This window comes from Lissotriton helveticus, chromosome 8 (genome assembly GCF_964261635.1).
Source record: "Lissotriton helveticus chromosome 8, aLisHel1.1, whole genome shotgun sequence".
NCBI classification, from domain to species: domain Eukaryota; kingdom Metazoa; phylum Chordata; class Amphibia; order Caudata; family Salamandridae; genus Lissotriton; species Lissotriton helveticus.
Window position 1 is genome coordinate 840,740,856 of NC_136069.1, and position 23,139 is coordinate 840,763,994.

The following is a 23,139-nucleotide window of genomic DNA, read 5'->3' on the forward strand; positions in this document are numbered from 1 at the left end:
TTTATCCACTTCCCCTTTTCCTTCTTGGACACGTATTCATACAGGGAGTTGGTGCCTTCCCTGTTGGGTTCGTGTTTGGGCAGGACTACGGGGCCTATCGTCAGACATCGTTTCTGCTGGTCACCTGATTAAGGTTAGTGGCTGATTCTATGCTTGTGCTACTGGCGATCCCGACAGATTGACAAGCCCAAGTATACAAGCCAGCCTAGACGATGGATATGGAGGGAGCGTTGGCCTCGGTGGTGGAAAGCCTGGCGGCTTTGCAGCAGGAGGTCCACACTTCTCGGAAAGAGAACCAGATATTGTGTAAGGAAGTGGGCACCTTGAGAAGAGAGGTAGCAGGATTAACCAGGAAGGGTACAGGTGGGAACCCCTATATAAGACCCGCTACCTTGCCTCCTCCTGTTTCTAGCACACACACTCCTTCTTTGGGAGCAGAAGGGGGTGGGTTTTTTGTTCCTCCTCCTGTAGACCCCCTTTCCCTACCGCCCCAGATAGATCCTGTCCATACTGTGCATGTTGTGCAAAACGTGGGAATTCCATTGGCTCCACCTGAACGTTTTTATGGGGACCCCCGGAAGTTCGAGACCTATTTGAACCAATGTAGATTACACTTCCTATGTAAACCAGGGGTGTTTCAGGATGATCCTGCAAAGACAGCCTTTATGATGTCCTATATGGGTGGTAATGTCGCAAGTTGAACTATTCCCTTACTGGAGAAAAACGACCCCGTGTTGCACAGCTTTCCAGATTTTTGTGTAGAATTACGAAAACTTTTTGATAGGAAATCTCATATGTTGACCCTTGATAGGGAATTATTAACTTTACGTCAAGGCTCTCAAGACCTGCTATCTTATATTACAGCATTTAACCGGCTAGTGGTAGAAACCGACTGGCCTCCAGCAAAACGAATCTCTTTGTTTTACCAGGGATAGAGGGGGGAGCTGAAGGACGTTCTGGCGCAAGTGGTGCAGCTTCCTAACACCTGTGAAGAACTCATTGATCTAACTGTCCAGCTGGATCACAGACTTCTTGAACGAAGAGGGGACAGAACCAAAGGAGAAAGTCGTCCATTTTATCCTCGTTTCAAAAGCCCAACGGAAGAACGTTCAAAGGCATCGGAGGGAATAGAACCTATGCAGATCGGCGGCATACGTGGCCCCCTCTCGCAGGAGGAAAAAGAGAAAAGACGCCGGTTGAAACAAGGTCTATATTGTGGAAAAGGAGGTCATTTCATCAAGGATTGCAGAGCCAGGAATGCGTTACCAGGGAGATCTTTTGTGCCTCGAGCTCAAGCTCTGGTACAATCTGCTAAACCGACGGAAAACTAGAAAACCCAAACCAGGAAGAGGTCTCTGTCTTGGGTTATCAGCTACCAATGATCTCACCCTCCCTTGCCAATACATTACATCCGGCGGTAGCACACATGAACCTTAAGGTGCTGTTATGGGTCACTTCACAAAACGCTTTGGACATTGATGCGTTATTAGATTCAGGTGCCACTGGAAACTACATCGACCAAGAGTACGCCATGAAAATCGGGATTGCTTGTGAAAAGAAAGAAAAGCCTGAGTTGGTGAAGGCAGTTGATGGCACCATACTGTCCTCCGGTCCTGTAGCATACCACACATGTTCTATGTTAATGCAGACCAACCAAAATCATCAGGAGTATATTCAATTCGACCTTATTGACGCTCCTCAATTTCGTCTTATATTGGGCATGCCATGGTTGACTCTTCATGATCCTAAAGTCAGTTGGGCAGCACGTACCATCACCCTGTCCTCTGAGTATTGTAAGGAGCACTGCATTCAGAACATTTCTGTCACCAACATCCCTGATATAACCCCTTCTGTGTGTTTGGCGATAGCATGCTCTCAGGAACGAATTTGTTGTGCTACCAACCTTCCTGAGGAATATAATGACTACCTTCCGGTGTTCAATAAACAACAGGCTACCAACTTGCCACCACATCGGGTATACGACTGCCGAATCGAACTGGTGCCCGGAGCAGACATCCCATGCAGTCGGGTCTATGCCATGACCGAGAAAGAAACTCGGTACTTAAAAACATATATTGAGGAGAATCTGGCATCTTGCTTTATCCGACACTCGACATCACCAGCCTCTTCCCCTATGTTTTTCATTCAGAAAAAAGACAGTGCCGAATTGAGACCGTGCATCGATTATAGAGCTATTAATCGGGTGACCATAAAAAATCGATATCCACTTCCCTTGATACCAGTACTCATGGACCAGCTGAAAGGAGCCCGTTTCTTCACCAAACTCGATCTTCGTGGAGCATATCATCTGGTTCGGGTCCAAAGAGGGGACGAGTGGAAAACAGCGTTTCGGACAAAGTTCGTATTGTTCGAATATAGGGTGATGCCTTTTGGGCTGTGTAACGCCCCTGCTGCGTTTCAGTTTTTTATGGACGAGGTGTTGCGAGGATATCTGGAAACCTATTGCGTCGTATACATAGACGACATTCTGGTGTATTCTTCTACACTTTTGGAACACGTCTCTCATGTGAAAACCGTACTTGGCCGATTACAACAGCACTCGCTGTATGCAAAACTTGAGAAGTGCCTATTTCATGTTCGGGAAGTCTCTTTCCTTGGTTACGTGATCAACGCCCAAGGCTTCCAAATGGACCTAAGCAAGGTTGAGGCAATCACAAATTGGAATACTCCTCGGAATGTTAAAGCTGTGCAGAGTTTTCTCGGATTCGCAAATTATTACCGGAGGTTTATCAAGGATTTCTCCAAAATAATACATCCGATCTCCAGCCTTCTGAGAAAGAATACCCCCTTCGTTTGGAGCCCCGAGGCTGTAATGTCGTTCCAGTTCCTGAAAGAACAGTTCACTCAGGCTCCCATTCTTCGACATCCTGATCCACAATTACCCTACATTCTGAAAACTGATGCATCTCAATATGCTGTGGGAGGTGTGCTCTCTCAACAACATCCTGTTACGGGCCAAATACATCCTGTTGCCTTTTTCACAAAGAAACTAACGCCTTGTGAGGTCAATTATACCATCTCTGACAAAGAACTCCTTGCTATTAAAAGAGCATGTGAGGAATGGCGTCACTATCTCCTGGGTGCGGTGCATATAGTGACAATTTATACTGACCATAGGAATCTGCTGTTTCTCAAGACCGCCAAGGCTCTTACCCCGCGGCAATTACGATGGACATTGTTCTTTTCTGATTTTGATTTCATTATCAAGTATAAACCTGGCCCTCAAAACGGGAAGGCGGATGCCCTTTCTCGTATAGGAGAAGTAGATGAACCGGAAGGATCTGAAGTGGATGAACCCCCCTTGATTCTAACGGAAGTGAATGATCCTACTCCGTTAATTGCCCTGTTGTCTTCACAAGACTTTTTGGAGGAAGTAAAGATAGCCTTGGCGGAGAGAAACCTGTCCGAATGGGTCCAGGAAGATCCGGAGCATCGTACAGAAAGAGACGACCTTGCTTATCATGGTCTTGCCTTGTTCGTGCCGACTGAAGCGCTGCAACAGCAGGTGTTAGCTTGGACCCATGATTCCATGTTGGGAGGGCACAGTGGAATGTATAAAACCATCGTGAGTACGGAACGTTCCTTTTGGTGGCCCCGATTGCGAGATGATGTCCGCAAATATGTCAAGAACTGTGCGGTCTGTGCACAAGGAAAGGCTATCCATAATAAACCTGCGGGCCTCCTCAGACCTTTACCCATTCCTCCCCAACCTCGGCATACGCTCTCCATGGACTTCATAGTCGAAATGCCACCCTATGATGGGAAGACCGTGATCTTGGTTGTAGTGGATCGTCTAACAAAGATGGGTCATTTCGTGCCATTGGCAGGGTTGCCTACATCTGTGGAGCTGGCAAGGGTGTTTCTCCAACACATTGTACGGGCTCATGGTATACCCTGTGTTCTAATAACAGACCGTGGAACACAGTTTACTTCTCATTTTTGGAAGGCTCTTTGTAAGACTCTGAACATCGATGCAAGACTCTCTTCCAGCTACCATCCCCAAACGGATGGTAAAACAGAACGTCTGAATCAGACACTTGAACAGTATCTTCGATGCTTCACACTGCAGAATCAGGTGGACTGGCCTACCTTGTTATGGATGGCTGAATTTGCCTATAATAATGCTGCGCACACTACCTTGGGTTGTTCTACTTTTTTGTGTCTCCATGGGCATCACCCCAACATGCTCCCCTTTGACTGGCCAGTCCACTCTCCTGTCCCCAGCATTCAGGAACATCATGCACATCTCAGAGCCGTGCTAATAGCTGCCAAGCACAGCCTGGCACATGCTCAGACGGCGCAAAAAGATTGTGCTGACAGAAGGAGAACCTTAGAACCTGACTACAGGGTGGGGGATAAAGTATGGCTTTCCACTAGACATCTCCATATAAAAGGGGTTTCGAAGCTAAAGCCGAAGTATGTGGGTCCGTACACCATAGTGGAGGTCATAAACCCTGTTGCGATGAAACTCTCTCTCCTGGATTCATGGCGTATCCATCCTGTGTTCCATGTTTCCCTCCTCCTGCGCTGCCCTTCTAGTATGAGACTACCTGAGAAACCCCTTCCAATTGAGGTGGACGGTCAGGAGGAGTACGAAGTGCAGGCCGTTCTTGACTCCAGGTTGGTCAGGGGTAGGGTGCAATACTTGGTGGAGTGGAAGGGTTATGGCCCTGAGGATAGGTCCTGGGAACCTGTGAGTAATCTGAACTGTCCCGAGTTGGTAGAGCAGTTTCATGCCCAGTATCCGGGTAAGCCGGGTCGACCGCCGGGTCGGCTGTCCTCGAGAGGGGGTTCTGTAGCGGTTTCATGGTCAAGGGGGCGTTTGTTCCATCCTTCTACGTTGTTACGTTGTAGGTACACTCAAAGTAAAGAGAGTGTTTCTGACCGGCAGCACTACAACTACCAGCATGCTTAGGGACAGACATATGGTGGTTCAAGGCGGTTCTTACAAAAGCACCTCCCTCCTAAGAGGAAGGTGCTTGTCAATCGTTCCGGATTATTTGGAGAGGGCGGATGGTAATCCCCGCCGGATTTCAGCTGGAAGATAGGAGCCTGTTGTTCAAACCCTGAGAAAATCCTGTTTCCTGGACACTGTGAAAGAGACACGTTTTGTTTACGATAAGTACCGAGTCGAATTGGAGTGCGGGCCCGCCTCCGGGGAATGTTTACATTGTGCCTCAAATTGTTCTTCTAGATAGCAACCGCGGTGTTCTGCAAACGCGCCTTGCTTTTGTTTGGACATCACGAGTGTCTGGAAGGTTGTTGTGTGGGATCGCGTCTGCTATTTTAAGACGCGCTTTCCAAACATTTCCTTCGCCTAGAGCAGGAGACACGTTGGAGTGTTGCTTTCGTTTGGTACCCCTGAACTGATCAGTAAAGTAATTTGGGGTAATTGAATCAGAGACTACGTTCGTTTTTCTTTTGTTTAAAAAGAACAGAGGAACTGCAAAAACACGTACTCGGACTGTGTTGTGAAATTAACAACTGGAACTGGATTTTGATAAACTATTCCTATTCTTTTGTTACTGGGCGGCAGATCGGCCTGTTCTACATATTTCCCCTTCAGGATTTAGTACTTAAAGCAGTAGGGTGTTCCTGCAGGATGCCTACTGCTCATTTTCCCTGATTGGGTGGTTTGATACGTTGTGTGGACGTTCCCAAGGATATTTTGCAGTCCATTGACCCGTACTCGGAGGGACCCACAGAAAACCATCTACCACCTGTTTATTATTTTATCCACTTCCCCTTTTCCTTCTTGGACACGTATTCATACAGGGAGTTGGTGCCTTCCCTGTTGGGTTCGTGTTTGGGCAGGACTACGGGGCCTATCGTCAGACATCGTTTCTGCTGGTCACCTGATTAAGGTTAGTGGCTGATTCTATGCTTCTGCTACTGGCGATCCCGACATAAATAAACAAATGCCCTCGCTTTGGGGGAGCGGCCCGTTGCCAGACGGGGCCGAACTACCACCAAAACTGCCCGCTAAATTATGTGGGAGTCCCGCTCGGGGGACTCAAAGAACAATGGCACCCAGAATCGTTGGAGTCCCGCTCGGGGGACTCGGAATCAGCAAATGCCCCGGAGCCTCTCGTAGGCTCTCAACAACAAAGTGCCCCGGAGCCTCTTGTAGGCTCTTAATTCAAAAATGCCCCCAATAACGTTGGAGTCCCACTCGAGGGGCGCAGAAACAATGGAAAACAAATGCCCAGGAATGCAGGGGCGGCCCGCTGCAATGTGGGGCCGCCCGGGAGAACGCCCAGAGACAATCCATAGGCCCCCCCTTACCGGGCTCCAGTCTCCGGGTGTCCTGGGCCGCTCGCGGGGATCGGGGGTTCAGGCAGGGCTCTCTCCACACACGGGAGCCCTGCTTAGAAAGCCGTCCGTCGTCCTGTATGTCCTGGTTGCACGCAGGAGCGCGGGGTAGGCTCCCGCTGCTTCCTGCTTCTACTCCGGGCTCGTCTTGCTTCCTGGGTGTGCACGGGGAAGCCCTTGAGGCTTGACCAATCCCTGCGCGGCCCAGGGATGTTGCGGCGGGAATCCTGGAAGCCGGGGACGAATCCCAGCGCGGTCTTAGGAGGTGGGCACAGCACTCTGCTCGGGATCCCCCTGGCCGGTTGGCGGTAATTTCGAGGGGGTAGGCTCCCGCAAAGTAAATAATAAAGCGGGGAGGGCCCCTGTTAAAATACACGAGTCCCTGGCGGGGTGTGCACCTGTCAGGGGGGTCAAATATAAAGGGCAAATATGCAGCAATTCTGCAGGGTGGGCACCTGCTCTGGAATGGCAAAAAGGGGGGATCCCCACTCCGGGGAATCCCTCGAGATCGGGATCGCCATGCCAGTGGCGCCACACGCTATTTTGGGGGGGAGGCCAGCATTCTCCAGGCACTGGCAGGCCACCCAAGTTCCCCAGGTCCAGTGTAGGAAGGTGGCTACCTGACTATGGTTACCCCAGATTTTTTGCCTGTGTTTAGCTGTTTTTTTTGACTTAGTTGACCTGGTTCCCTGCTAATCAGGGCCCCAGGCCATCTGCTTTCTCTGTAAAATGGATTCCATGTACCCTAGGTACATACCACAATTGGAAATGGACTCCTTGTCAGCCCCTGTATAATGCACTATAGGTGCCCAGGGCATAGGGGCCACCAAGGCCTACCAGGGGCTGCAGCATATCTTTTGACACCCCTGGCTGGTTCTTAAATTGACACAACTGGCTGATCACTCAGCTGGGGTAAGGTGGTGTAATCACCCCTTACTTAGATATAGTATACCTATATCTAAACCTATATCTGGACACATATAAACCTGTGAGCCACTCCTATGGAAGGCCTCATCAATCCTGGAGGCAGAGTGCGTGGTTTAATGTGAGATGGAGCTCTAGCATGAGCTGAGCCTGTCTGCAGCTGCCGGGAACAACTCCCTAAGCTGTTTCAGGATAATGCCATACCATATACTCTTAAGTGCCTTATAATCCTCGCGGTTATATAGCAACTCTGGTTTGGCTTTATCAAAACATGTCGTGTAAGGTGTCATACGATTTGGAATACTATCCCCTCGCCAGTTCTGGCGACGGGGATAGCATTCCACCCCTCTAGAGGGGTAAGACATGTTACTTTACTTAAATGCGGTTAATTTCTAAAAGGACCTTAGATCCACAAAATGGATGCCTCTGCCACAGACAAGAGTCTGGCCCCCTGCAGCTGACCGAAACTCAGCCAAATGGGGCCTGGACAAAGGGTTTCCTGTCGCAGGGGGGTGTTACCACCCTCCAGACAGGAGATAGTGGATTGTAGCAGGGAGGTTTGAAAGAAACCAGACACTGCTTGTGGCGCACAAGGCTGCCCCTTGCATAATCCGGCCAAACCGGTTCTGGGGCACTCCAGCCCTCGTGCCAGGGCGGCCTGGATCAAAGGAAGGGGGTGTATCCACCCACTTCCTGGGTCCCACCCATAGGAGGGGACCTAGCAGGTAATCACGCCCCCCAGATTCGAATAAGAGTGGGAGCAGTGCCAATGTACTTCAGATTTCCTGACGAAACATAAGAAATGAAACTCTGGACCCTTCGACCTCCTACTCAACGTGGAAGCCCGAAGAATCTCCCTTGTGGTCAAGGAGTGACCACCCTGTGCAAACAGGCACCATCCAGCCATCGACGTCTACTTTGTTGCAGTTCCCGCCAGAACTCGAGCGACAGAGATCGACGAGATCAAGCTTGACTGCCTTCCAACAGCCTGATCCACAGTCCCTGCAGAGCTGAGACCCGTGGAGGCGACCGGAAGCGTGGGGCACGCCATCTTGAATTGACACCGAGACGCTGACCGTGCAGCCCACGAGTGACCCTCGAAGCTGTACACCGGGGTTTGAGAAGCCCCAACCCTGAGCCACTCTTGCACCGAAGTTCAGCCCTCCACACTCGACGAGTGCTGCGTGGGGCCCTTCTGCTCCATTTGGCTCAACGCGTTGGCCCGGTCACTTGCCAGCCGGCTAGTGGCCCCTGTGCCGACGAAACTTTGAAAACAACTTGCGATTCTGGTTGCCCCAGACTTGCACCAGCTCCCCTAAAAAGGAGCCCCCACTCTGACCCTCCTGGTTCGAGTGAGAAGCAATCTCCCGGTTCCGCGTGGATTGCTCTTGCCAAGTGTTGTTTGCTCCAAACTTGAAGCCGACTGCACCGACGGTGAGAGCCCTCGTGGGACAGATCGTGACCCGCTCCTGGACATCGCAGATGCCCCAGAGCCTACGTGACAGCGGAGAGAAGCTCCTCGACGACCACCTGATTGCGCCCAACATTGCCTGGTTCCGTCCTGGTTCCACCCTGGTCCCTGCTGAGTGACCCAGACTCTGTCCCCTCTGCTTTCAGGTACTCTTCGACTTGAGTCCACCCTTGGACTCCACCGGACACTTCACTTTCACCCCGCCTGCAGCCCTTTCAGCTTCAAGCACCAAGAGCCTGCGTGACGAAACCCGACTCAACTTCGACCCTGTGCACCCGCTTCCTGTGGGTGAGGTAACTTTGCTCCGCCGGTGTTCCCACACTGGTACACATCTCTAGGGTCTGCGTCTTAAGTTTTGTTCCTCTAGGTTCAGCGGAAGTGTCCTTAAACTCTAACTTTACAACTTTTACGCACCATTGGTTAACATTGGTGCATGCGTGCGCTTTCCGCACTGCTCCCGAATCCCGTGGGCCTCTCCCGACTTCAGCATTGCTTGTCCCGACTGCTCCCAGTGATTCCCTAGGCCCTAGGCCTAACCACTGTTCGAGTGGCATCTCTTATACCACTTGTTTAGTATATGGTTTGAGTGGCCACCCGCCCTCATCCATAATTGTGCAACTTTGTATGTTTAAACTGTGCTTTTGATTTAACGCTTGTGCCCCTTTATTCATAAAGAATACTGGGGATTGTTTTTAGTAATAAATACATATATTTTTATAATATATACTTGTGTGGTGTCCTTTCATTTGATATTACATGATTGTATGTGGTAAAACAGCTCGCTTAACACGACCTCTTAAGTTAAGCCTTTAGGCTGCTTAGTCCATGCTACCCCTAGGATAGCTTGTCTAATAAGGTTGACTTACAACCAGACACCATAAGGGATTGTTTGGTCTGATAACAGGTGGTTCCAGAATTGGAAACATCACCTATCAGGCCAACTTCTCACATTGGTGCGCAGCGGTGCGGATTTGAGCTTGCTGTTGTTTTACCATTGCAATCTTTTATCAAATTGAAAGATCACATCAAGTACCTCTAGGTACATATAAATCAAAAGCTTAGCATATTAAGTTCTACTGAACTTAGTAGTTGTAGATTAAAGGGATTAGCACACCCTGACTACAACTCACTAGCAAGGTACAGTAGGAAAACACTTAGTGTAGGTAAGTGCACCACTTACACCTCACTAGTAGTCATGTCTGACACAGGAAAAGCCTCAGGGTCTACTCCTGTGACAGTTGACCTTACCCAGGCAACTTCCAGCTATGACAAACTAACCCGAAAGGACTTGATTGCCTTGTGCGTATCAAGAGGGTTAAAAAGGGGCAGAAGTCCCACCTGTCCTATCATGATAGCCATTCTAGAACAGGATGACTTAGAGAAGGCGAATGAAGTAACCTTAGAGTCAGGAGATGGAGTAAACCCACCTGTAACTGATGCCACTCCAGAGGAGGAAGAAGGAGAGGAGGGGGATGAGGACTCAGATGTTGAGGACACAGAAGATCAGGATCAGAGGGGTAGCCAGGTCCTAGTTGCCAGGCTTAACCAGGCCAACTTAGACCTACTGGGGAATGGAGAGGGCCAGCACCTCCCCAGACCCTATAACATTCTCCCAGGCAACAGAAGAGTTAGATCTCCCTCAGGGGACTCTCATATTTCTAGTGCCTCAAGAGAATCTCAGAGAGGCATGACTGCTTCTCAAAAGCTAGAGCATAGGGCGAGAATGAGGGCTGTCAAACTCGAAATAGAGAGGGAGGAGGTAGCCTTGGCTCAAGCTAGACTTGCCTTGGCAAGAGAGCAAAAATTGTGTGGCTTAGATGCCACTGGTGGCAGCAATATTCCTAAAGAGAAACCCAGGTCCTATGATAGTAGAAACCTGACAAAGATTGTGCCCCCCTACAAGGAAGGGGATGACATCCACAAGTGGATAACTGCTCTTGAGAGAGCCTGCATGGTACAGCAGGTTCCTGAGGAACAGTGGGCAGCAATCTTATGGTACTCCTTTTCAGAGAAAGGGAGAGATAAGCTCCTCACTGTCAGACATGAGGATGCAAACAATTACAAAGTCCTGAAGAGTGTCCTAATAGATGGGTTTGGCTTAACCACTGAACAGTACAGGTTGAAGTTCAGAGACACCCAGAAGACACAGACACAGGACTGGACTGGTTTTGTAGATTGTGCTACTAAGGCTCTGGAGGGTTGGCTACATGGCAGCAAAGTACATGACTTTACAGGATTGTATAATTTGATTATGAGGGAGCAGATCCTAAGTAATTGTCAGAACCAGCTCTTACACCAGCACCTGGTGGACTCTGATCTGACCTCTCCCCAAGAATTGGGAAAGAAGGCAGACAAGTGGGTCAGAACCAGGATTAGGCCTAAGAATCAGGACAGTAACCAGAAGAAGGAGTCTACCAAGCCTCAAGATAAGGGTGGGGATAAAAATAAAGAAAAGACTTCCCCAGGGCCCCAAAACTCCAAGGATGGGGGAGGGTCCCAAGACACTTCTTCAACTGAGAAAAAGCCTTATTGTTATGTCTGTAAACATGTTGGGCATTACAAAACAGACAACTGTTGTCCCAAGAATAACAATAAAGAGAATATACCTCCAAAGCCTGCTCCAATACCTCCTGTTACTGTCATCAGTAATCCCCCAGGAAGTGGGAGCACACCCAGGAATCTGGGTGGGTTTACTTTTGGAGCCTAGGAGGACCCTGGCCTATCCAGGTCCCCCTCCCCAAATAATCTTGTTTATGAGACTGGCATGGGGTTTGCCAACTTCTCTGATTGCCCAAATACTTTGAGCAAATATAGACAAGAACCCATCATCAATGGTTTGAAAGTTGAAGCTTTTAGAGACACAGGGGCTAGCATCACCATGGTGGCTGATGGCATAGTCCCCTCTAAGCAACTTTTACCTGGTGCCACATACCAGGTTACAAACATTGATGGAATCCAAACAAATCATCCCATGGCAGTAGTAAGTCTCAGCTGGGGAGGTGTCATTGGCCCAAAGAGAGTGGCAGTGTCACCAAACTTGCCTGTGGACTGTCTACTTGGTAATGATTTGGAAATCTCAGCCTGGGCTGAGGTTGAACAGGAAACCCATTCTAGAATGGTAAATTCCAATGGAAAGGTTAGTGGGGCTGTAATGGCTACAGCCCCAATTCAAGATGTCCTTCCTGAAAAGGTTGGTAGGGCTGAGAAACTCTCTGCCCCATCTTTAGTAAAAGCTCTTCCTGAACAGAATAGCAAAGCTGTTATGATAACAGCAGAAACCCAAACTGAGTCTCCTCCTGAAAAGGTTGGTGGGGCTGTGATGGCCACAGCCCAAACTCAAACTGATATGTGTGTTGTGAAGCCTGAAATGATGGATAACTCCACACAAACTGAGAGCATGGAGGAGGAAGAGAAATCTCCCCCTCACCAGACTTTAGGACAGGATCAGCCTCCTCAGGGAACTGATCTTACCCCTGATGAAGGAACTGCCCCAGAGGTTGTTAGGCCTGGCCTGACAGAGCCTCTGATGGCGGTGGACCCTTCTCAGGTGGGACCCAGTCTGGAGCAGGTAACCTGCCCCTCTCTCCCTTGCCTTAGCCAGCCCAGGGCTGCAGAGGACAAGAAGGACAGTGAGACCCAAAGGGCCCCCTGTCAAATAAAGCACCCCATCAACAGATTAGGGGCACCAAAACTAGTAGCCCTAGTGAGGTGAAAACTTTAAAAACTCCAGAGGGAGCCCCCTTAAAAACAGTTAGGGACCTCCCCAGATGGATTCCGTTGGGCACAGCCAAACCTGGGACCCAAAGGGCCCAAACCTGAACTGTCCCTCCAGCAAGCCAAACAGAGGGACCCAGCCTCCAGCTTTAGGTAGCCAGAGGCTGACCCTGAGAGCACAGTGCAACTCAGTTAAAGAAAGAAAGGCACACATGGTGGAAGATGATTGGAGGAAGCTAAGCCCTAAATTAGTAGAGCCTCACTTCAATACTCCATATCCAAACCAGCCTTTAACTTTGCATAAACACACCCAAGGTAGTGATTCCCTATGGTGGAGACCCTCTAATACCCCAAGGGTGAGGGACTGCTTAGTGGACCATGAGACAGGGGGTACCCATGCTAGTGCAGGTACTTCCTTATATGGCCACTCAGGCAATATAGGCTTACCTGGCCAAGGATAGCCTTATCTCCTTTCGTTTGGGGGGGATTATGTAGGAAGGTGGCTACCTGACTATGGTTACCCCAGATTTTTTGCCTGTGTTTAGCTGGTTTTTTGACTTAGTTGACCTGGTTCCCTGCTAATCAGGGCCCCAGGCCATCTGCTCTCTCTGTAAAATGGATTCCATGTACCCTAGGTACATACCACAATTGGAAATGGATTCCTTGTCAGCCCCTGTATAATGCACTATAGGTGCCCAGGGCATAGGGGCCACCAAGGCCTACCAGGGGCTGCAGCATATATTTTGCCCCCCCTGGCTGGTTCTTAAATTGACACAACTGGCTGATCACTCAGCTGGGGTAAGGTGGTGTAATCACCCCTTACTTAGATATAGTATACCTATATCTAAACCTATATCTGGACACATATAAACCTGTGAGCCACTCCTATGGAAGGCCTCATCAATCCTGGAGGCAGAGTGCGTGGTTTAATGTGAGATGGAGCTCTAGCATGAGCTGAGCCTGTCTGCAGCTGCCGGGAACAACTCCCTAAGCTGTTTCAGGATAATGCCATACCATATACTCTTAAGTGCCTTATAATCCTCGCGGTTATATAGCAACTCTGGTTTGGCTTTATCAAAACATGTCGTGTAAGGTGTCATACGATTTGGAATACTATCCCCTCGCCAGTTCTGGCGACGGGGATAGCATTCCACCCCTCTAGAGGGGTAAGACATGTTACTTTACTTAAATGCGGTTAATTTCTAAAAGGACATTAGATCCACAAAATGGATGCCTCTGCCACAGACAAGAGTCTGGCCCCCTGCAGCTGACCGAAACTCAGCCAAATGGGGCCTGGACAAAGGGTTTCCTGTCGCAGGGGGGTGTTACCACCCTCCAGACAGGAGATAGTGGATTGTAGCAGGGAGGTTTGAAAGAAACCAGACACTGCTTGGGGCGCACAAGGCTGCCCCTTGCATAATCCGGCCAAACCGGTTCTGGGGCACTCCAGCCCTCGTGCCAGGGCGGCCTGGATCAAAGGAAGGGGGTGTATCCACCCACTTCCTGGGTCCCACCCATAGGAGGGGACCTAGCAGGTAATCACGCCCCCCAGATTCGAATAAGAGTGGGAGCAGTGCCAATGCACTTCAGATTTCCTGACGAAACATAAGAAACAAAACTCTGGACCCTTCGACCTCCTACTCAACGTGGAAGCCCGAAGAATCTCCCTTGTGGTCAAGGAGTGACCACCCTGTGCAAACAGGCACCATCCAGCCATCAACGTCTACTTTGTTGCAGTTCCCGCCGGAACTCGAGCGACAGAGATCAACGAGATCAAGCTTGCCTGCCTTCCAACAGCCCGATCCACAGTCCCTGCAGAGCTGAGACCCGTGGAGGCGACCGGAAGCGTGGGGCACGCCATCTTGAATTGACCACGAGACGCTGACCGTGCAGCCTACGAGTGACCCTCAAAGCTGTACACCGGGGTTTGAGAAGCCCCAACCCTGAGCCACTCTTGCACCGAAGTTCAGCCCTCCACACTCGACGAGTGCTGCGTGGGGCCCTTCTGCTCCATTTGGCTCAACGCGTTGGCCCGGTCACTTGCCAGCCGGCTAGTGGCCCCTGTGCCGACGAAACTTTGAAAACGACTTGCGATTCTGGTTGCCCCAGACTTGCACCAGCTCCTCTAAAAAGGAGCCCCCACTCTGACCCTCCTGGTTCGAGTGAGAAGCAATCTCCCGGTTCCGCGTGGATTGCTCTTGCCAAGTGTTGTTTGCTCCAAACTTGAAGCCGACTGCACCGACGGTGAGAGCCCTCGTGGGACAGATTGTGACCCACTCCTGGACGTCGCAGATGCCCCAGAGCCCACGTGACAGCGGAGAGAAGCTCCTCGACGACCACCTGATTGCGCCCGACATTGCCTGGTTCCGTCCTGGTTCCACCCTGGTCACTGCTGAGTGACCCAGACTCTGTCCCCTCTGCTTTCAGGTACTCTTCGACTTGAGTCCACCCTTGGACTCCACCGGACACTTCACTTTCACCCCGCCTGCAGCCCTTTCAGCTTCAAGCACCAAGAGCCTGCGTGACGAAACCCGACTCAACTTCGACCCTGTGCACCCGCTTCCTGTGGGTGAGGTAACTTTGCTCCGCCGGTGTTCCCACACTGGTACACATCTCTAGGGTCTGTGTCTTAAGTTTTGTTCCTCTAGGTTCAGCGGAAGTGTCCTTAAACTCTAACTTTACAACTTTTACGCACCATTGGTTAACATTGGTGCATGCGTGCGCTTTCCGCACTGCTCCCGAATCCCGTGGGCCTCTCCCGACTTCAGCATTGCTTGTCCCGACTGCTCCCAGCGATTCCCTAGGCCCTAGGCCTAACCACTGTTCGAGTGGCATCTCTTATAGCACTTGTTTAGTATATGGTTTGAGTGGCCACCCGCCCTCATCCATAATTGTGCAACTTTGTATGTTTAAACTGTGCTTTTGATTTAACACTTGTGCCCCTTTATTCATAAAGAATACTGGGGATTGTTTTTAGTAATAAATACATATATTTTTATAATATATACTTGTGTGGTGTCCTTTCATTTGATATTACAGGATTGTATGTGGTAAAACAGCTCGCTTAACACGACCTCTTAAGTTAAGCCTTTAGGCTGCTTAGTCCATGCTACCCCTAGGATAGCTTGTCTAATAAGGTTGACTTACAACCAGACACGATAAGGGATTGTTTGGTCTGATAACAGGTGGTTCCAGAATTGGAAACATCACCTATCAGGCCAACTTCTCACATCCAGGGACAAAGTTCAAAACGAAATGAAGGTGGGGGGGGCAAAGGCTGGGCCCAGCTCACGGGCCCTCCAGGCAGGGAGGCAGCCCCCAGTGGCGGTCCTCCTGGCGTCCAGCAGCAGCAGGCCCCCTCCAAATTAGGATCAGAAAGAGAACATTTTGTAAGGGGTCACAGCCCCTTTTTATACCCAGAAACCCATTGTCTGTGTCTGTAGGGTGGGGGGGAAACCATTTGCAGCTTGTTTTGGAGCACTCTGATGTGTTCAGCCCCTCTCACTATTCACTGGCCAGGCTAGGGTCATCAGTTGCACCACAGGGGGCGGAGCCAGCATTGTGTGAGGAATGCCCAGCCCTATTCAGGTCCCCGGTGCACTCCTCCCTCACATCACTCATGCAGATCTCTCCACTCACCACCGGGGCAGACCCAGCCTGCCTCCTGGAGCCAGGCTCACCAGCCAGCTCCAGCCAATCACAAGCCAGACAGCCAATTCACATAAATTACACAGACAGGCCAACCCCTTTTGTACAACTTCTAGAAGTGGCACTTCCGCACTATTTATGCCGCACACATCATCGAGCAGCATTTAATCACACGAGTCCGCACATACCAAACTCGCACCTGCACTCCCCACGCATCAGGAACTAACATGGACACATACATTCCCCATGCATTCCTATGGGAGGGCAGGCCAACCTCACTACACGCACGCACTTTACCCTGGGACACAGTGGTAAAGTGCGCAGAAGCAAAAAACTATTAACACCATGTCACAATTAAAAGCAAAAAGTTTAGGGGTGAACCTGCCAGAAGGGCCAAGTCCAACAGTTTAGAATAATTCTGTCGTGCCACCCTGTGGTCTAATGATTCAGCCCTGAGCAGTTTCTCTGCCTTGGTCATTGGGTTAAAACATTATGGGGAATGTATCCCAATTCGTGCCGCATGGATTACCCTCCTCTGTCATTGCAGCCGTATAATAAACCACCCCTAACCTTGTGCCTACAGCAAGCCAGGGACCTTGCGGGGTTGCAAGTGGAAGGACTTAAAACGTATCCTATTACTTTATTTAAGGGCAACACCTTAGTCTAGCCTCACACCAACCACAACCCTCAAAAACGAGTTCATACGCGTACCAGGCGGGAGTGAATACTGTTTAGCCAAGCTTGCCAGCCTACCACCAGCTGAACTGCTGGAGGAATCGCAGCGGCTTTGGGGACCCGGTCACAGCTGCACACCCGATTTAAATAAACATTAACCTAGGCAACACAGGACCAGCTACTTGGGTATCATCAGTTCCAATTGTGACCGAGTGAGTGCAGCAACGTGAAAGCCTAGCCCAGAAGCGCACCACCGAGGAGGCCTGAAGGGTAAGAGTTAACTGTAACTGTGATAGAAGCTAACAAATTAGTACAATATTGTGCCCGTGCCAGGCACCAGGAACCACCCAGTCCATGCAGCACCGGTAAACTAGATGCTGAATTATAGCCAATGCAGCACTCTATTAAATTCCCTGGGTAACTGTCTCCCAGTGTGGTATAACTAAACAGGCTGTAAATTTAAAGCCTTGTCGAATATGTAAATCGTGTATCACTGTGACTTGTGGCAGGGTGAAATATGTTCGTGCCACTCCCTCTGCAGTATTCAATTCTCCAATTGAATGTAGCTGAATGAATGTGATACTCAATCCTGTACATCACAATATAATCCAATAAGGGTCAGGCGACAGGGATGATTTTATACCCTTATAATCCTAAAATTATAAAAAAAAAATTATTTAGTCCGTCCTTAATGTTAATTTCCACTGCCCACTTTAGTACGAACATGCACGTGATTGGGAAGCACTGGTGCTTGACCACCCTTAACTTGAACAGTCTGATATCTGAGAAAGCCTTCTTGAAATCTACCTTCTTGCATTACAAGCGAGAAATTAACGCTATAGTCACGGACCCTCAGCCTGTGTTTATTCGAGGAAAACTACAGTTCCCAACCATTTAAAAAAGAAAAATACTTTAAAAGTTTTATATAGTGCTACAGAGTTACCTCCATATCGCTGAGGAAACTGAGCCAATCCGGACAACATGACAGCACCACGAGGCCCTGGTCTGAGGAGGTGATAGTGTTAATCGAAAGGCTTCTCCACCCACAACTGGAGCACAGGAGTTTGATACCCCAGGGGGGAAAAGGCGCCCTCAGCCACATGACACTGTCTACAATGAGGTACCTGTGTTGGTATGATGTGGCCATCACCACGTAAGATCCGAACACTGATCATTGCAGGCCTTCAGGGCTGAAATAAGAATATTAATATTTTATTTTTTATCGGAGATTTTTACAGTGCAGTTAAACCGAGATGAAGGGTAATAGACATCTGACGGAAGATCATACTCACTAGGCTGCCCTGGCCCCTGAACCGGGCGGCTCCACACTCGGCCTACTTTGCTCACACCTTCATCGAGCGCTGAATCGCTAGGCTCCCAATAGTACATTTTATGCCGTGCAGGGGCGCACCTGAACCTTGACCAATACATAAGCGTCCTGGCCATGCCGCAAGCAGCCAAAAACGATACTTCTCACCAGTGTAAACTGTGGGCTGTAGACTGGCCTAAACCTCATTCCCTGGTGATCGGGGGCACACCAGGCCATCTCCAGGAGAAAGCTCCTTACCCTAACTACCTGGCACTCGCCTGGTAGTTAAGGACGCCAGGCACATCCCAAAGCACGCACCCCTTCAGCTGCTTTTCCCCGCAGCATAGCGCCATGGCTCACCTCAGGCTTACAGCTCTCCCGTTCTGCGTGCTGCTTACAGCGCTGAGCAACTACTGCTGAGCAGCATCGCTGAAGCTGCCTGAAACGGAAGAAGTACGTGCGGACACGACAGCCACTGGGGACAGCTCCATAGCACGCCTGCAAACAGTGTTGCATGACCCTGCATCCAAACTATCAATCAATCAATCAATCAATCAATCAGAGCATTTGTATAGCGCACTACTCACCCGGAGGGTCTCAAGGCGCTGGGGGGGGGGTCCGCTACTGCTCGAATAGCCAGGTCTTGAGCTGCTTCCTGAAGGCGAGGTGGTCCTGGGTCAGGCGGAGGTGGGTCGGAAGGGAGTTCCAAGTCTTGGCGGCCAGGTAGGAGAAGGACCTTCCTCCTGTGGTGGCTCTTCGGATGCGGGGGACGGCGGCGAGGGCGTGGCTGGTCGATCGAAGCTGGCGCGTGGGAGCGTAGAAGTTGAGGCGGCTGTTGAGGTATCCTGGTCCTTGGTTGTGTAGGGCTTTGTGTGCGTGGGTGAGGAGCCGGAAGGTGATTCTCTTGTTGACCGGGAGCCAGTGCAGGTCTCTCAGGTGTCCGGAGATGTGGCTTCGGCGGGGGATGTCCAGGATGAGTCGTGCTGAGGTGTTCTGGATCCGCTGGAGTCTCTTCTGGAGTTTGGCGGTGGTTCCAGCGTAGAGGGAGTTGCCGTAGTCCAGACGGCTGGTAACGAGGGCCTGGGTGACCGTCTTCCTGGTCTCGGTGGGGATCCATCGGAAGATCTTGCGTAGCATTCGCAGGATGTGGAAGCACGACGAGGAGACGGCGTTGACTTGTCTGGTCATGGAGAGGGAGGAGTCCAGGATGAAGCCCAGGTTGCGTGCGTGGTCAGTTGGTTTGGGTGCGCTGCCCAGGGCGGGGGGCCACCAGGAGTCGTCCCAGGCGGAGGGTGAGGATCCCAGGATGAGGACTTCCGTCTTGTCTGAGTTCAGTTTCAGGCGGCTGTTCGACATCCATTTGGCTACTTCTGTCATCCCTTCGTGCAGGTTGGCTCTGGCGGTGGCGGGGTCGTTAGTGAGGGAGAGGATCAGCTGGGTGTCGTCGGCGTAGGAGATGATGTTCAGGTTGTGCTGGCGTGCGATGGCTGCGAGGGGGCTCATGTAGACGTTGAAGAGAGTTGGGCTGAGCGAGGAGCCTTGAGGAACGCCGCAGATGACTTCGGTGGCCTCGGATCTGAACGGGGGGAGGCGGACTCTCTGTGTCCTTCCGGTGAGGAAGGAGGTGATCCACTCCAGTGCCTTCTCCTGGACTACAGTGAACTCGTTGCTCACTGCTTCCCCTACTGACAGAGGCGGCGGGAAACTGTGGCACTTGGGGCACCCCGTGCCCAGGGAGCCACCCGGAGGGTGGAAGGTCTGCTCCGAACTGGTGTTTTTGACTGTACGGACTCACACCCCTCATACCCCCTGAAGCAGCCAGAGCCAGCAGGGCGTCATCTGCCTCCCACGTCAGGCCCTGCGAGGAAGGTTTGGAGACAACATTAGCTGACTCCTTCCGTGCGCTGGAGGTCACAGCCCGGCGCCAAACCCGTGGTAACGGGGTGGGATGGGGGTGCCCTTACATACTCCACCGACTAGGGGGAGGACCACGGCCTCACTGACCACCGTGCACGCCACCACGTATGTGGTTCAGGTCAACAACCGTCCTGAACAGGTCAGCCTACCGGTTGCTCCGCAATTGCCGGAAATTGGTATAGAGCAGCAGGGTATCTGCTAACGGCAATTCCCCCGCACACGCACGCCAAAGAAGAGGGTCTGCTACAGGCGAGACCTTCAACTGCCGGGACAAAGTTCGGCGCAACCCCATTTGAACCTGGTGCTGCCCGCAAGACCAATAAGGCTCCTCTGAACCTCCCAGCACTACTTTCACATCGCGGCCTTAGCGAGCCAGGGGCCTGGAAACCCCATGCCACAGCACCCACCGCCAACAGAACCAACCGACGCCTCAACAAGGCCAGAGGCAGGCACCCATGTCGCAAATAAGGGTGGAGAAGCAGCAAGCGGACCAAAGACATTTCCCCGACAGGTCCAACGGTGCCAGCGCCACCCGAGTGCTGCGCGGTGCCAAGGTGAGTCGCTCAGTTGCCCCCCCCCTGTTTGCAAGAGCATTGATAGTGTTGCCTTCAATTGTGTTTGGCAGAGGGAGAAGCAGAAAATTGCCAGTGACACAGCGGTGGGCGATCCTGTCTAGACAGCTCAGCATCCCGGCATTGAGGTCAGCCGCTCAAGCTGTGAGGCCGCAAAGGCGCACGACTAACCTTCGCCTAAGGGGGGGGACCCGCACGGCACCTGTTGCCCCCCCGCTGGAAGCGCCACCCCCGGACCCTGCAGCTCCCGGTCAGGACTTGGCGTCCCAGCTGGCACAGTGAAACCCGGCCTGCTAGCGGGTGATTGAGATTGACCGGAGAGTGCCCCTTTCCACCGCACCTATGGCCTACGTGCCCATCTCCCTGCTGCCTCCTACTGCAGCCCTGGGGCAGGCCAATCACCTCATATGCCCGGACTGCCCCTCCTAACATGGAGCGGGGAATGACACCATACCCCACCCATGACTGGCGAAGGAGAGTGGAGGTGCTCCATGCTCGGATCGTCCCCCCATCCTCCGACCCCAACACCCTCCGGGCCCACTCGGGGTCGGGGGCTACCCGGCGGAGACGCTTGTGAAACCACGGGAGCTGACCAGCACCCTCCCAAGGCGGCCCCAACCATTGGCGGGCCGACCTGCCCTGGCTGCAACCCCGCTGGGGAGACCGGGCCGGGAGAAGGGACCAAATGGTGCAATCACCGTGCATTGGTTGATCAGCAGCTCCCCGGACACACAACCAAACAGCGAGCACTGCAGAGTTTGCTGCAGCCTAGCGATGAAGAAAAGGAAGGCAGGGGCGTACAGGAGTTAAAAGAGCTCCCACCAAGAGACGCACTTTAACTGAGATATGCCGCTTACATATTACCCCTGCTCCGGAAACCACACTGAGCCACGCGCAACCGCAAAATCCCCGAAAAACAGCCCGGGCTGAAACAACGAGTGACTGGAGAAGTCATAAAGCTTGCTACCCATATGGAAGATGGAAGCTGTCCCGCCAGCAGTAGCTCAGTGGGCAAACAGACGGGTTGGGTTGTTTTGGGGGGGGTCTTGCGACTCTGAACTGGCCAGCAAAGTACCAGGACAGCCCGGTCTCCCCTGCAGCAAGAGCGAGGCCCCGGCGACACCTCTCGGCCATGAGAAGGCTCTGCTAACTCTGCGATATCCAGCCTCAATCACGGCCCGCCCGTGCCCTCCCCACCGGTAAACTTGTGGGCATTATGGGGCGCAGGGCAGATCCGACCAGTGAGTCCACAGGCTGCGGACCCCTTGCTGCTCTGGTCCCCATGGCTAAGGGGCCCCTCATTGGCAGGGCAGACAAAGGCCTTATACCCCCACCCAGCACCCTGAACTTGGGTAACCCTCTCCAAGCGATACTGCCCAACACGCCTGCAAACTCGATTCAGACCCTCGGGAAAACCGTTGCACAAAGCCTAGAAAGGCGGCTGTGTGCTGCAATGCGGCGCATCGGCCCATAATGGAATGCCCACATCCCCCTCCAAAGTCCCCACCCCAAGCCACCAGGCAGCCCGCAAGCAGCCCTAGGCCCCGGCTGTGAAGGTGGCCAGGATGACGGTGACACAGTCTGCACAATGCAGGGGACTACCACTATGGGTGGATGGAGGGGAGACCCAGGCCGACTCACCGCTCTTCTTTCTACACTGCAACAGCTCGGGGCTCAGATACTCGAGGCCCGATGAGAAGATGGCGTGTCCCACGAGGCAGCGACCGCGGTATGTCCGGTGTGACAAAGAGGTCGTCAGCTTGGTGAGGGGGACCTATATACCCCTCACCCACCTCGCGCACCGGACATGACGCGGCAGCGCCCGCGCCAGGGAGGGGACTCCCCCAGAGTCCCTGCCCCCTCAGGAGGAGGGCGGGTGCCCGATGCCACTAGAGGGCTGCCCTCTTGAGTGGCCTCCTGAGGTGGCCTCGGGCAGCCGCATTTTCTGTATATGTTTTACCCTGCAGGAATTCTAGTCACTTCAGTTTGGGATGCCATGCAGAAACTCCTTTCCTTTTGCTTTTTCTTCGTGGAACCTACAACGGGTTTGGTCAGCATTGCCAGAGCTCCAGTATCAAGGAGATTGAGAAATGCTAAGCTAAGCATCACTGTGAATACACAATGAGCATGCATTTTGCAGGCTTCTGACATCCTAAGAATGAAAGAACTTAACCTGACAGAGAGTAGTAGCCAGGTATTGCTTACAGAAGCAGCAACAGTGCTACTTAGCGAGAGCACAATTTGGGTTGGTGTTTCCAGCATTCCTTAATAAGCTGCACTGAGGTCCAAAATCCCACTCATCTACTCACAGAGAGAAATAAGCTGAAGGCTCTCTATGGAATGCTAGATTTACTGGGCCACTGTCTACGCTACCCTGTAAAAGATGCATAGGGATGCAGGAAAGATGTCCACAGCTATAAAATAAAAAGTATAATTCTATGCTACAGTCCACAGCAAAAATGGCAAAAATGTATTACTTGGTGCCGTTGGTGTGATATTGGAGAAACGTGGTTGAAAAAAGCTGGCATTCATTGATGAAAGATGTATACCTGGAACCTATTAATGCCTATCTCATT

At 51.6% G+C, this 23,139-nt stretch overlaps 1 protein-coding gene across 1 annotated transcript in view; it reads left to right on the top strand.

Moving 5' to 3' along the window:
- LOC144772946 (adhesion G-protein coupled receptor G2-like) overlaps positions 1-23,139 on the top strand; it is a 1,412,864-nt gene that overhangs the window by 783,297 nt on the left and 606,428 nt on the right. The window contains exons 9-10 of the mRNA XM_078657647.1: positions 2,438-2,467; positions 17,754-17,768. Coding sequence (XP_078513773.1) covers positions 2,438-2,467; positions 17,754-17,768 — 45 coding nt within the window. The remainder of the gene's footprint in view (positions 1-2,437; positions 2,468-17,753; positions 17,769-23,139) is intronic.